Source organism: Chroicocephalus ridibundus, chromosome 18 (assembly GCF_963924245.1).
Source record: "Chroicocephalus ridibundus chromosome 18, bChrRid1.1, whole genome shotgun sequence".
Classification (NCBI taxonomy): Eukaryota; Metazoa; Chordata; class Aves; order Charadriiformes; family Laridae; genus Chroicocephalus; species Chroicocephalus ridibundus.
Window position 1 is genome coordinate 3,557,861 of NC_086301.1, and position 13,066 is coordinate 3,570,926.

Below are 13,066 nucleotides of genomic sequence, written 5' to 3' on the forward strand. Positions count from 1 at the left end.
TCACCTGTTGAAATGTTTTTCAGGTTCTTTCCCTCTCGTCAGTTCCATTTAAATTTGAGCCTCGCTGCAGATGAAGCTTTGCAAAAGGAAATAGCTCTCTTTGCTTGTCGAAAGAATGAAAAAGGCTCTGTTAAGTTGTTTGTTGATATTTTCTGACAGTTTTTCAGAATTCCTTGCTGCTCTGCAGCTGTTAAATTTGTTGTCTCAGCTGTGAGGATTACTCTAGCTTTGCTTGAGCTGCATTTTCTCACCATTCGTCAAGCTTCTGGTGATGCACAGATCCATCAACACCAAAGCCACCTCCAAACTCGCGTTTGGGTAAAAGTCTGCCTCCCGATTGCCTGGATAAGATTGAAGTTGCTGCCAATTTTCAAAGGGTGTTTGTGGTTTCTCAGTGAGCTTGCAGACGATGGCGTAGGGGTTTTGCAGTAGAAGTAAATGGAGGTTGCATCAGGATAAAGCGCACATTGAGGTCTTTGAAAGCCTGGTCCTGGCACTGCCTTCCAGGACCGTGGAGCCAGGTGCCAGTGCAGCTGGGGATGCTGGGCTCCGTCTTGCCCATCGCCAGGGCTCCCCAACTTGCTGGGGCCAGATGTGGCAGGGCAGGTGGCAAACAGCTTTTGCAGGATGGCGGTATCTTGGGAAGCGTGACCAGAAATAGCGACGCATGTGGATTTCTTGAGTGTCCTTGGCAGGGTGGGCAGAGGGAACAAGAGGGAGAGCAGAGAGGTGGCTGGTGTTCAGGGATATCTTCACTATTGGTGTGGCAATAGTGAGAGTTTTATGCTGTGATCTAAAATTTTATTCTGCCTTTTGGCTTTTGCTATATTGTCTAAGAATTTTTCTGCAAAAATCTCAAAATATCAGGATGATGCGGCAATAGCAACGAAGAAAAGTACCATCTCACACAGTCATTAAAAATGTATAAGTAGTTTCAGAAGCAAGTTGCTTCCTCTGAGAAGCAAATCGTCCATAATTCTGCTTGGTATTTGGAGACTTTTATCTCCAGAGAGAACTCAAAACTATTCAGTATAGTCTTGATTTATTTTATTCTCTTGAATTTTTAGAGCTAAAGATGAAAAAGGGCTTAACAGAAAAATTTCCTACTTCTGCTGTGCAGAGGGAGAAGCCAGGGGCCAGCCCATGATCCACCAGCTATCCAGCAATTCATGTACCACCCTGAAGTATCTATAAAACTCTTTTCTAGCCAGCCCAGTTCTTTTGGGGTAGCAGATTCAGACTGCTTTATAAACAGCCGTCCATCAACCAGGCTTGCTTGCCACCCTAGCACACTGCCAGTACAATAAAGAGGAACCACTAATGCAAGAGCTGTAAATATACAGGCTGACAAAACTTCTCACATGGAAACTTTAGTAAAGTTTGGTTTGGTTCCACTCTTGGTGGAAACTTTAGTAAAAGAAGTTGGTTTGATTTATTTCCCGCAAGCTGTGGTGAGGGTGAGTTGGGATAAGTCATCTTCACATGTGCAAGAATTAGTGCAGCAAGTTGCTAAATATCCTTGTTCTCTTAAAGTGTTTTCTTGGCTTGTAAGGCTTCCTGCTTTGTCTTGCATGAAGGAAGAATGTCATCTTCCTTCCCTCTCTGTGGAATTTTGGGCTGCACTGGAGTCAATACCCGAGTCGTACCTGCGATTCATGACTGCACTTGGACAGAAAGCACGTTTTATGACTTCTCGTGGGGACATGAGAGAGAGACAGATGCATCTTGCAGCTGTAAGGAAGCAAAAGCTGTTGGGAGGATGGCTAGCTCAGCAAGGCGAAAATTACTTTACAATGAAGGGTAAGGAGTTTGAATTGTGTTTACCACCCTTTCATGCCTGAATTCAGAGAGCAGGAGGTGGGAAGAACCCGGGGACTGGGGAGATGAAGAGAGCCGTGAGGACTGAAATACCTTTGTTCCTTTGAGAGTAGAAACCTTGATGTTAGGCTAGGAACAAAAATCCTCACTCTCTTTTCCCTCTCATTCTACGTCTTGAATTCCAGTGTCTATTCCCACAGCTTGGTGGCGCAGGTGTGGCGGTGGGGAAGTGTCCTTGTGTTGCACTCCCTGGGTATTTTGCAAGCACCTCCATCAACCAGATGGTCTATGGGTACAGGTCGCAGGAGCCCGTGTAGTTCTGCTGTTTGGCGAACCCCAAGGTGTATTTCTATTGCTGACAGCTGTTCCTTGGGTTCGTGCTCAAAAATCAAAGTACTGGGAAGCCTTTCCTGGCGGTGGCTAATGCGTTAGGTGAACGCAGCATCCCTCTGTGCTCCATGTTCTAGGTAATTACAACCCTGCCGCTCACGTAGCAGAGCACAGCAGGTGCCCTGTACTTATTATTTAGCTTTGCTATTAACTCTGAGCTGGTGATGCAAAGGCAGTTGCTTCTCTGGGAATCTCGTAATTCGCCTCTTCACCAAACCAGGCTGCCAACAGGAGAGGTGGCTTTGAGGTCTGTCCCTCGGAGCTGAAAGTCGTGGGATCCTTTCCCAGACCTTGGTTGTTTGCCTGCAGTGGTTACCCTCCCGTAGTTTGTCTTTGCAGGGCCTAGAATGAGAACCACCCGTTTTAGCATGGCGATCTTTTGGCAGAGAACAACGGGGATGTTAACTCCAGCATCCTCCTCAAATGGCAGGCAGGCAGTTCCCTCCACTGCTTTGGCTAGAAAATTATTTTGGTTTTTTTTGTCTGCCATTCCTTGCCTTAGTCCAGAGGTGCAGTTAGGCTGCTGCCCTGCTTTTTCCTGCCTTTTAGATGCAGATACGGAGCGTTTGCTGCAGGTGGGATCGTTGTATTTATCTGCACAAAGGCATGATCTTAAAACTCCTTGCCAGGTGATGCTAGGTGGATGTGGCCAATGTTAAGGAGGAGAAGCGCACGCTGGCAGAGCAGGGGCGGGTAGTGGGGAGTGTAGCCAAAGGCTGTCATCTCTCACTGTCTCTACCAGAGGAACGAGCTCAACGCCGTAGCAGGGAAGCCTGCTTTAGCACTGGCATCTTCTCAGGCCTGGCTCTTTTTGCATCTCTGACCTCTGCGTGTGGGTGCTTCTCTTAATCCTTCTCATTTTGTGGGAGAAACACTGATGAGTGAGTGTCTGCCCCCGCTTTTCCCTGGGACCAAGCCATAGCCCATGTGCTGTCTGTTGATCCCTATGCCCTCCTTGGTGAGTGCTGCGGGCAGCTGTGGGTTGAAGGGAAGGGTCGCACGGGCAGGAGGGGACAGTGGAGGAGAAAGAAAGCAAAACACACCTCGTCCTATATCAGATGCTTTGCTAGTTGAGATGTAGCTGTTACTCGCCACCGGCTGGCTAGGGCAGCTCAGGATGCTTTTTGCACTGAAAAGCCCGCCTAGGGTAGCGGTGCAAGAAGTGGGAGCTCAAGGAGGAAAACAAGACTGTGAGATGTGGGGGGCAGCTTTGGAGCTGATCCTGAGCGCGATGCAGCTCCTGGGGGTTGCAGACCTCAAGCTCCTCGTGAGGTCCCTCCAGCTCCTTCTCCAGCTCCGCAGGGGAGGGTTGGGAAGAGACGGCTGTGTGCGACAGTTCAATACTGCAAGGGCTGGTTCCACAGCCCAGGCTGTAATACCAGTGCAAGTAAATTTGACGTGATCCTGCTGTTTTGTCAATAACTTGGAAAGTTTTGAAATAACTGCTTCAGAGCGCTCAAATGATATGTTGCTCCACAATCTGTCTCGGCTGCTGCCAGCCCTTCTAAGTAACCAATTTACCATGTGCTTAACCTTTTAGGGCTCTTCCTCCCTAGGCATTACTCTGTAACTCCTGCTTAAAAAAAGATAAAATTGCTATTGCCCTTCTCAGAGGTGGCTAATGATTTCCAGGTGTTTTTTGTCAGCTTCTGCTTTTTAAAAATGTGTTGAACACACAACTTTGGAAAATGGGGATGCTCTTCAAATGTCCGGCTGACATTTGAGCTTGGCCTCCCTCGATTTTCTCAAAACTGAAAGAATTGGGACTCAGAAGCCAGGGCTGCTGGTGGGAGCTTCCCAAAAGAGACGTGATCAAGGCCCAGGGAGTGGAGACATGCAGGGGCTCCGGGCTCAGCCCTGCGTTGCCTTCATTTCTATGGCCACGTATCAGTATTTCTTCAGCCTCTCTTCCCTGTCTGTAAAAAGTGGATAGCCCCTCTGGGGAGTGCTGGGATGAGCTGGAGGAAGTCTAAACGTAATCTAAAAAGAGGTGAATTGAAAAATTACAAGTAAAAAGCGATGTCTTTCTCAAACAAAACTCCTGGTAACTTCAAAGGCAGATTAAAGACTTTGCCTGTGTCAGGACTTCAATATTTGGCCCAAGAATTAGACAAATGGAATAGTGTGAGAATGTTTGCCAGAAAATTGGAGAAGGGAGAGATAAGGTAACAGATGAAATACTCAAAGTCAGCATTTAAGGACATTGCTGCCTGTGGAGATAATTTTATCAACTTGAGGGACAACCGTTTCTCCTATAAAGTAAAATTTACCCTCTATGCAGCTGTTTAAAATGGTATGTGTTAAAAATTTGTTTAACTGTGCTGTGGTAGAGTGCTGTGGGACAACCAGGGCCGATATCTGTACTAGTAATAGCTTTGTGGATTCTCTGCCTGCTGCTCTTCGTTTTGACAGTGTTTCAACTTTGAAAGTTAGACCTCTGTGTGTTGGGGTGGTGTTACCTTGTAAGGGGAGAAAAAAAATGGTCTTGCTCTTGGTCCCGTGCTGAGTCCTCTTGTGCATGAGAGGGAGGGAAGGAGCTGGGGACCGTCATTGGGGCTGGAGCAGTACCAAGACTTGGTTTCTCATTTGGTGGCCAAAGTGACTCTCTGTCTCCGACTCCCATCCCTCAAATTGTGTTTTGGTATGAAAATGTTTTGTTCTATACTAAAACCAGAAGCCTGTATTTTATTTATTTTATTTTAAGTTGCATGCTGCTTTGAGTAAAAAAAAAAAAAGGGGGGGGGGGAGAGAAAAATTAGATATGTGACTCAGTATTGATTTCCACTTGTTTTTGTGGAAATGCTAAAAATGCCAAGATGAAATATTTGGACTTTTCCATGTGTTTCTTTTCCATTTTTTGTTAGAAGCTCTTTGCCCAGTTTGACTCCAATTCCTGAATAATTCATAGTCTGTAAATAGCTTCCTCCTCCTCCTCCTTTGGTAAATAGACTCTTTGTCCCAAGTGCCTGGCAAGCTCGAAGCAGTGTCATCCTGCTGAGTCGCTGGTTGGAGAGCCGAGGCGCTCACGGCGGCGTGTGCTCTCTCTCTGCAGAGTTATGTCATGCCCAGACCACCGAAGGGCTCCATGAGGATTTATAGAAGATGCCCCGTGTCTTGGCACCTCTGGTGCTCCTTCTGCTGTGGCTGATGAAGATCGCTGCCAGCCCCCATTCCCTGAGGATCGGTGAGTACAAAGCTTGCTCTGACCTGCGTTTAGCCATCCTTCTGCTCAGTGTTTGGACCGCTCTGGGTAGAAATGCTCGGACAAGGGAAGCCAAGCCTCGCCGGTAGTGGCTGGGCGCCCTGCCTTGGTGGTGGGCTGAGGCTCTTCCTGAGCTACAGTGTCCCACCTGCATTTTGGAAACGTTCTCTCCTTCATCGTGTAAATGAAATGCAGTTTATATTGAGTGTACATATTTGCATGGATTTTTATGGTGGTAGTGTTACCCGACAGGAATCTCTTTCTGTACAAATTTGAAGTGAAAGCCACTCCTCGAAGAGGCACTGAGGAATGAAACTTGCTATGCCCTACCCTTCTTGATGCTCTCCTAAGCCCCGCACAAAAGGAAATAGTTTTTTTTGTCACAAATTTATTTGTCCCCACAGTGATGAGCAAGGAGTGTTTGAGCCCAAACTGAATCTAGTTAAGTGGCGCCACAAGAACATTAATAACTCCAAAATGCTCCATTTGTAAGAGAGTCCTATGCATGTAGTCTCCTCTGGGCTTTATTAAAAAGTGTTTAGGAAGAGGGACCGTAATCTTCACTGGCTGCCTCTGTGGATTAGGGAAAAGAACTGCATCCAGAAACCTTGTAAGGAAGCTTGCTTCGTGGTATTGACACTTCACTCTGTTGTTTAGAAAGGAAACTGCTTTTCCTTACTGTTCTCTCTGAAGTTACTTGCTGGTTTTATTAACTATTTGTTGCAGATAAGAAGCAATTCTATTCCTGTCCCCATTTGCAACTTTCACAGGTGACACTTGAAGTAAAATTACTTCTCCCCTCTGCTAGCGGAGCATGGAGTGGCTCAGAAATACAGCAAGGGAGCGTCTGTGCTGGCAGGAGTCTGGGAAGGGCGGCTGGGTGTTTTACATCCCCGCATCTGTGATTCATGTGGGGCACTCGTGCTGCATGGTCTCAGCTCCGCAGGCTGCATTTCATGCTGATGGGCAGTCCTCCACTTGAGCCAGCGGACGTGTGGGGGATGCATGGTATATTATCAGGATGCTGGAGGCGAAAGATCCTTCGTTAAGCCTTGTGCCATCTCCTTCTGTGGGGAAAGTACTGTGGGTGCTTGGGAGCGTGAAAGGAAGGGGAGCATGGAGAAGCACTGGGCTACAAACCAGTAGCTTTGGCCTCCCTCCCAGAGACTGCTCCACCAGTGGCTTTCAACTCTCTCGCACTGAGGTCATGCTCTCTTGGACCCGTCTCTCCAGTTTCAAGATCCTCGTGCATTTAGGGATTCTTTGCTTTTGTTTTACCTTTGCAAAGATAACAGAGCTGCTCCAGGCACTGTTGCTCGTAAAGCTTACACCACGGCTGCCTAGCCCAGGATGGAAATGCTGGATTTCCTTAGCCTGGAGGGGCAAGGAAGTCTGTCTGTTGAATCCTCCTAGGACTGAAGAACTTGCATTAGGATGTTGCAAAGGCAATGTAGGAGTCAAGATTTCAAAGAAGGAGTAATGTTGTTGAGGGAATGGGAAGGAACTTTGCCGATCCTTCTAAAGGGCACTGGAGGTTGTGGCTTCTGTGCCAGACAGCGTTAAATGTAAGAGTGGGCAGAGGCCCTGCAGTCAAGTCACAGGTGTCTCCAGTCACCTCCTGCCTCCTGAGAATGGGACACCAGCAGTCCTGACCTTGGACCTGGCTGATTCCCACACGTGAGCTTAAAAGAAGAATTTCCTGAGGGAGGGGAAGCTCAGGTAGGCACACGCCTAACTGCTTTTGCTTTGCTCATGGCCACAGAGCTGCCTTACCTGAAAATGCTGTCTGAAGCAGATGGGCAAAGAGCTGGGGAGGGGTTTGGGGTTTTGGTTTTGTTTCTTCAAGACAGTTTTATTTTAACAATATATCCAGCAAAAAAAGTTAATAAAAATAAAGTACAAAATAAAAGGAGAGAAAAAATATTACTAGCAGCCCTGAAATCATTCCCAAATGCATGCTTTTGGCAAGGCAGGGAGATATGGTATCTAGCAACATAAATCAATGCGCTGCATAGAAAAGGAAAACAGACCAGCATGAACATTTAAATATTAAAAGGAAATGCAAGCTAACATTTAAAATAATTCTGAAGGCCATCTGGTAATGGGCAGCTCAAATGCACAGTTTATGTGATTGGTAATGTGAGGTGAACATAGGCAATGCCGTGTCTGGTTTCTTCACCAAGTTGCTAGAAGAGATTATTGCCTGCTGTGCTTGGCTTCAGGGTGGAAGGAGGCACCGTGGTGCTGAGTCAGGGGCACTGGGCTTTTAAACTAAGCCCCGAGCTTCCCCGCTGCTGCTTTCTTGAGCTTTTGGGTGGATCTTGGCCCTGCTATCTCTCAGTGGAGTTTCTAGGCAGCAGATCGCTTAATCTTTGAGCTCCCGGTGACAGGGAGTTTTGCTAGCCTGGATGGGGCCAGCAATGAGTGTTGCATTGCAGTGAGCTTTACAGGCATCATCTATGCAAAAAAAGTGAGCAGAATATAGGATACAGGGTGACCTTCCCTGTGCCTTTGGCATGCATAGGAACAATCTGTAGACTATCGTATGCTCTATTTCTCTCCTTGGTACACAGGAGAAAACAATGGTGCAAACCTTTTTTTCAGCCTTTTTCTTCAGCTGTAAATTCTGTGTGTTCTCTTCTGATCCAACCCTGGAGAAAGCCTCCTAGTTCACATTGTTCTGGAGACCTTTGTGGGGAAAAACACCGACCCATGTGCTTTATCCAAATAGTATCGTTTTTCTAAGAGTGTCTCTGTTTATCGGTCAGCTCACTTGGTCTGCTTTGGTGAGGTACTATCTCCCTAGATGCTCAACAGTCGATTGTGGTCGGGGATGAAGAAGCAGGGAGGAATGGGCATGTTCTTGCAAGTTTTCAAGAGCTCCAGGAGGTATGTAAGGAATTGCCTCGAGGCATCCTGTGGCCCTTGAAAGACCCAATGTATGTCCTATCAAAATGTCCTGGGAGTAAAACCCAACAGTTGGTGCTTGTCCAACGTGTGCCCTTGCACATGCTGTCTTGCATCCAGCCCCACCAGAAGCACGGAAACACCAGCTGCCTGCTGCCTGCCCCCGTGGCAGGCCAGCAGGATGGCTGGTGCAGCGTGCTCCGGGCCAGCATCTCCCCTGGCTCTGCTTTCCTGCAGCATAGATGGGCTGTAGAAGTAATTCTGGGTTTGTTTTTCGTTTGTTCACTCATGCTCAATAAAGTGTCAGGAAATTTACTTGAGTTATTTACTGAGTTATTTACTTGGTCTTGTAGAGCAGACTGTCAGAGCCCTAAATTGGTATTCTCTTGCTAGATTCATTGGGTGTACTAACAGCTCATTTAAAATTCATATACAAGCCAAAGTTGTAGTTTATACATGGCATTGCCCTAACTAGCAGTAGGCTCAGTAGAACTGACATACGATCTACTGACAAACTCCGTGCAAGGCCTCCTTCAGCTCTGCAGCTCTTTAAAGTGCTCTTTTCTGTAAATGCCTCTGTCTGCCCAAATCCCTTCCCTCCCTCTACCTCCCAACTTTGCAAACTTTATACAAAAGATGCATCTCTAGCATTAAGGGTATTTTGTTTGGTAAAACTTGGTGGTCTTCTATCCCATACCCAGTGAACATGCATCTATTATTTGCTCGGCTGATAATTGAAGGAATTTGCACTGCTGTCCCGGTGCTTGTGGTAGGGTTTCATCCACTAGAGAAGCAACGTGTGTTTGAAATCCCCACGAATCCAAACTGGTGGTGGGGTGTCGCTAGAAGTGCCAGCCTGGGACGGTTGTCCTTGTTTCTGGGCACGTTTCCAAAAATCTAGAATACCTAAAGGGCTGTGAATCTCCTAAATCTGCTCTGATCGTGGAACTATAAAGTCAAGAAAATGTTCTTGGGATTCCCCAGAGCACGTGGAGTCGTGGGAAAGCACTGGCGTTTAGCTGCATGTGCTGAAGGACGTGGGAAGAGGCAGATGAGAGACATGCATCCAGCTTTTTCTCTATCATATGATTGTATAGTGCCCCTCTATTTGCTACCTATCACCCTGTCACAGACCTATGTAGCAGAGCATCGTTTGTGTGGCCTCGCATACCTCAGTAACGACCCTCCTGAGGCGCTTACGATGCTGAGCCGCTTGCGTAGTGAGCTAAAGCCCCCGTAGCTGCACGGTGTGTGCTTCTGCCCTGTCCAGTGGAGTTTGTACGTTGGTGTGTCTGAGCCAGAGGAAGAAGCACTGACCATTAAAAATGTGTAAGGCAAAAATGAACGATAATGGCAATGAACAGAATTGTGGACCATTTAGTTCAGCTTCCCCAGCTCCCAGAGGATATACATGATTCTCCTAAAGGCACAGCAGAGGAGATCCCACTAGGCAGCATGTTATTTAACATTAACATTTTCAAGCGTGATAGTGCCGCTGATGATGAAGGTGCAGCCGGTCCCCTGGATGCTGTAAATGAAAAATGGCAATGTCAGCCCCTGTGGGCAGGTACAAACGCGTCCTCCCAGCTGTGTGGTCCAAGATGGGGAGAAACACGACCGTGCCCTTTGTGGCAGGCGGGGAGAGCTGTGGCTTTGTGGTGGCTTGGCTTGTACCAGCCCCATGCCCTGACTGCGGCGAGCTGGCATGGCTTGAAACTCCCCTTCTCTCGCCTGCGCGGAGCCGGAGGAGTGTGTCTAACACAGGCAGATAAAGCACGAACTCCTTTCCTTATGCAGCGCTGCTTTCTGGCGTATCCAAGGCCTTTGTGGATGATACCAATGCAACCGCAATAAACTGCTGTCCACCACTTCGCTATTCCCCAGCAGAGAAACGGCCTTACCCTGGCTTTGAACCCAGCAAGGCTGCTGCGATCGGCTTAAGGCAGGGAAACAATCTCCGAGTCTCACATGGTGGTGCTGTTGCTGGAAAACCTTTCCGCTTGTAATTACAATTAGTGTTTAAGAAAACAAAGCTTCTGGCGGGGGTTAGGTGACGCTCTCCCTGGCCAGCTGTCCCAGCAGCGGTGGGAGCAGAGGCGTTAGGTGCCGCCTGTGCAGGGGGGGCACAGCTAATGACTGCTCGCCAGAAGGCAGCAAAGTGGAGCAGAAGAATTGGGCTGGGAACAAAGCAGGTCGCCGGGACACGTGTGGTTAGCTGGCTTCTCTGTGCGTGGACCTTACTGTTTTTAAAGGATTAAAAGTAATCCTTAAAAAAATCCTTGCAAAGAAACCATTGGAGCTGTGCGGCCCCAGTGCCCAAGGCTGTTCCCATGCTCCTGGTGGCAGCAGCGGTTGTTGGAGATGTGCTTTCAAGTCCCGTCGTGTTTGGACTGTGATAATACCAGCCTGAGGAGTGGGGTGGGAGGAGGATGTAGGGGTCAGGTCGAGGGGTACCTTCTGAGCGCGAGGGACAGTGGAGGAGTTAACTGTTTGCGAAATCTTGGCCTAGTTGCATCTGGAGAAACGAGGCATGGATGGAGGGCTGGCCCCGTCCTGCGGTGCCAGGAGCAGGTGTGGGCAGCAGCTAGGTTGACATTCAATGTGGGTAGATAATTTTCCACATGTATGTTGGTGTCCTAGTCCCTAGGAACCCAAGCTAGAGGCTTTCCCAGGCATGCCCCATGGTTCCCCTCATGTCCAGACAGCAGTTTCCCGTCTCCTGGAGACCTGCCCTGGGATGTGGCCCACCAGCACACCCAGCCCTTGGCGCAGGGAAGCGCTACTGGCTGCCCGAGTTCAGTTCCATCCCCTGCTCTGTTCATGCCTCACTGGGCTCATTTGAGCACTTGCATCTAGGGTTTGGCCTATATTATCTTATTTTTTTTGAAAAGGCTATCACATTTCATTCAGGACTTTCCTGGAATCTGAGTCTAAAGAAACAGAATTGTGGAGGAGGAGGAGGAGGAGAAGTATCCACATCTTTGTTGATGCATGACTTATTAAATTTGTCTGGCTGAAACATTGTAAATGTTTAATGTCCCCTAATATTAAAAAGGCCCAGTTGAGTTCATTAAGGTGAAGTAGATTCATAGTTATTTGTCATTTGCTGCTGAAGAGTAGTGAGAAGTAGGGAAAAATACAATATTCATTTATTAACTATTTGCCCTTTTAATTTTGTTTTCATTATTCTTCTAGGAGAGTGATATTTTATTTGTGTTTCACGATTTCTGTGCATAAATCTTTATTTTAAAAAAAGTCACCAGTGTAGATGCGAGGCCCTTTTCGCAGTGCCTTGTCTAGACTTGCCCTTTGGTTCTTTGCGGTTCTGCCAGGTTCTGCTGTTTCATGGTGCTAGGAAGAGTGGCTAACAGTGCCCCGTCTCCTAGCCATGCCTTCCCTGCCCTGAGTGGCCTTGTAAAGGCAGCTCATCCATGGAGGCTACTTCCAGGATAAAAGGAGCCTTTTTTCCCATGAAAAGGCAACTGAAGCTGTTCAGAGGGGCTGCACGCTGCTGGCAATTGCTGTGGTCTCTAATCTAACCCGTTCTTCTCTGAAATGACCGGGTGAAAAGTGGTTTGTCTTGAATGCTTGTGATGTTGGATGCTAGGGCAGAGCATTGAGGCTCCCTGCACACGTGCTGGGGTTGGTGTCTGAGGAGGAGGGGGTCGCTGGGTGGTCACCACATGTGGGCTGGGTTTGCAGGCTGCTCCCGCTGGCTCTGGGAACGCCAGTTGTCCTAGGGGTGCGCTGGGCAGGTTCTCTGTCTGCAGAGGCAGGAGGCTCATTAGCACCACCGAAGCGCGAGCGAAAACTGCAGGAGCAAAGGGAGCGCTTCCGAGCCCTGGGAGAAAGCGAGCGGAAATTGGGTTGAGCTGCAAGCGAGTACTTGGGGGATGTAGAACTCCGGCATCCCTGCTTCATTTTGCTTTGATTTTAAACAGTGAGGGGCCTGTTTGGCATACTGGCTGAGGACTGGGTACCAAAGTGGGAGGGACTGATGGCTTCCTCCACTGTAGATGTTTCTACATTAATTGCCTGTGCTCACAGAATCACAGAACGGCCGGGGTTGGAAGGGCCCTCTGGAGCCCATCCCGTCCCACCCCCTGCCAGAGCAGGGTCACCCAGAGCAGGGGGCACAGGAACGCGTCCAGGTGGGTTTGGGATGTCTCCAGAGACGGAGACTCCACACCTCTCTGGGCAGCCTGTGCCAGGGCTCTGCCACCCTCACAGCAAAGAAGTTCCTCCTCATGTTTAGGTGGAACTTCCTATGGTCAAGTTTGTGCCTGTTACCCCTTGTCCTGTCCCCGGGCACCACTGAGAAGAGCCTGGCCCCATCCTCCTGACACCAACCCTTTAAATATTTATCCCACACTGTAATAATATGGATAATAAATAATAAGCAGGTTTATATCTTAGATCAATGCTGCAGGGCACAGAGTGAGGAGAGGTGTGGATTCAGTGAGACAAGCCATCTCTTTATGTGTTTTGCACCTCTGTGGCAGTTATTTTTACTGATCTGTTCCTGCTCATTAATGTCTGAGATGCAGGCTACATCGTACATCCCAAGAGGCCTTAAGCTTTGTTCTGATTCATTATATATCCCCATACATATGATACAGGTATAGATCTCTCTGTGCAGAGCATCTGGATGGGCAAGTCAGCTGGTAGTTATGGAAAAGAGCCATGTTGCTTAAGTAGCAAGTCGGCACAGAGCTCTATTTTTTCGTTTGCTTGTTTAATGGAAGTTAT

The 13,066-nt window shown here is 48.1% G+C and overlaps 1 protein-coding gene across 2 annotated transcripts in view; it reads left to right on the forward strand.

The window, feature by feature from the left end:
• The window catches only part of GRIK4 (glutamate ionotropic receptor kainate type subunit 4), a 203,325-nt gene that overhangs the window by 63,853 nt on the left and 126,406 nt on the right, over nt 1–13,066 (forward strand). For both annotated transcript variants that reach the window (XR_010073621.1, XM_063355167.1), the window contains exon 2: nt 5,261–5,392. Coding sequence is in view for 1 of the 2 variants with exons in the window: in XM_063355167.1 (XP_063211237.1) it covers nt 5,311–5,392 (82 nt within the window). In the remaining variant the exon portion in view is untranslated. The remainder of the gene's footprint in view (nt 1–5,260; nt 5,393–13,066) is intronic.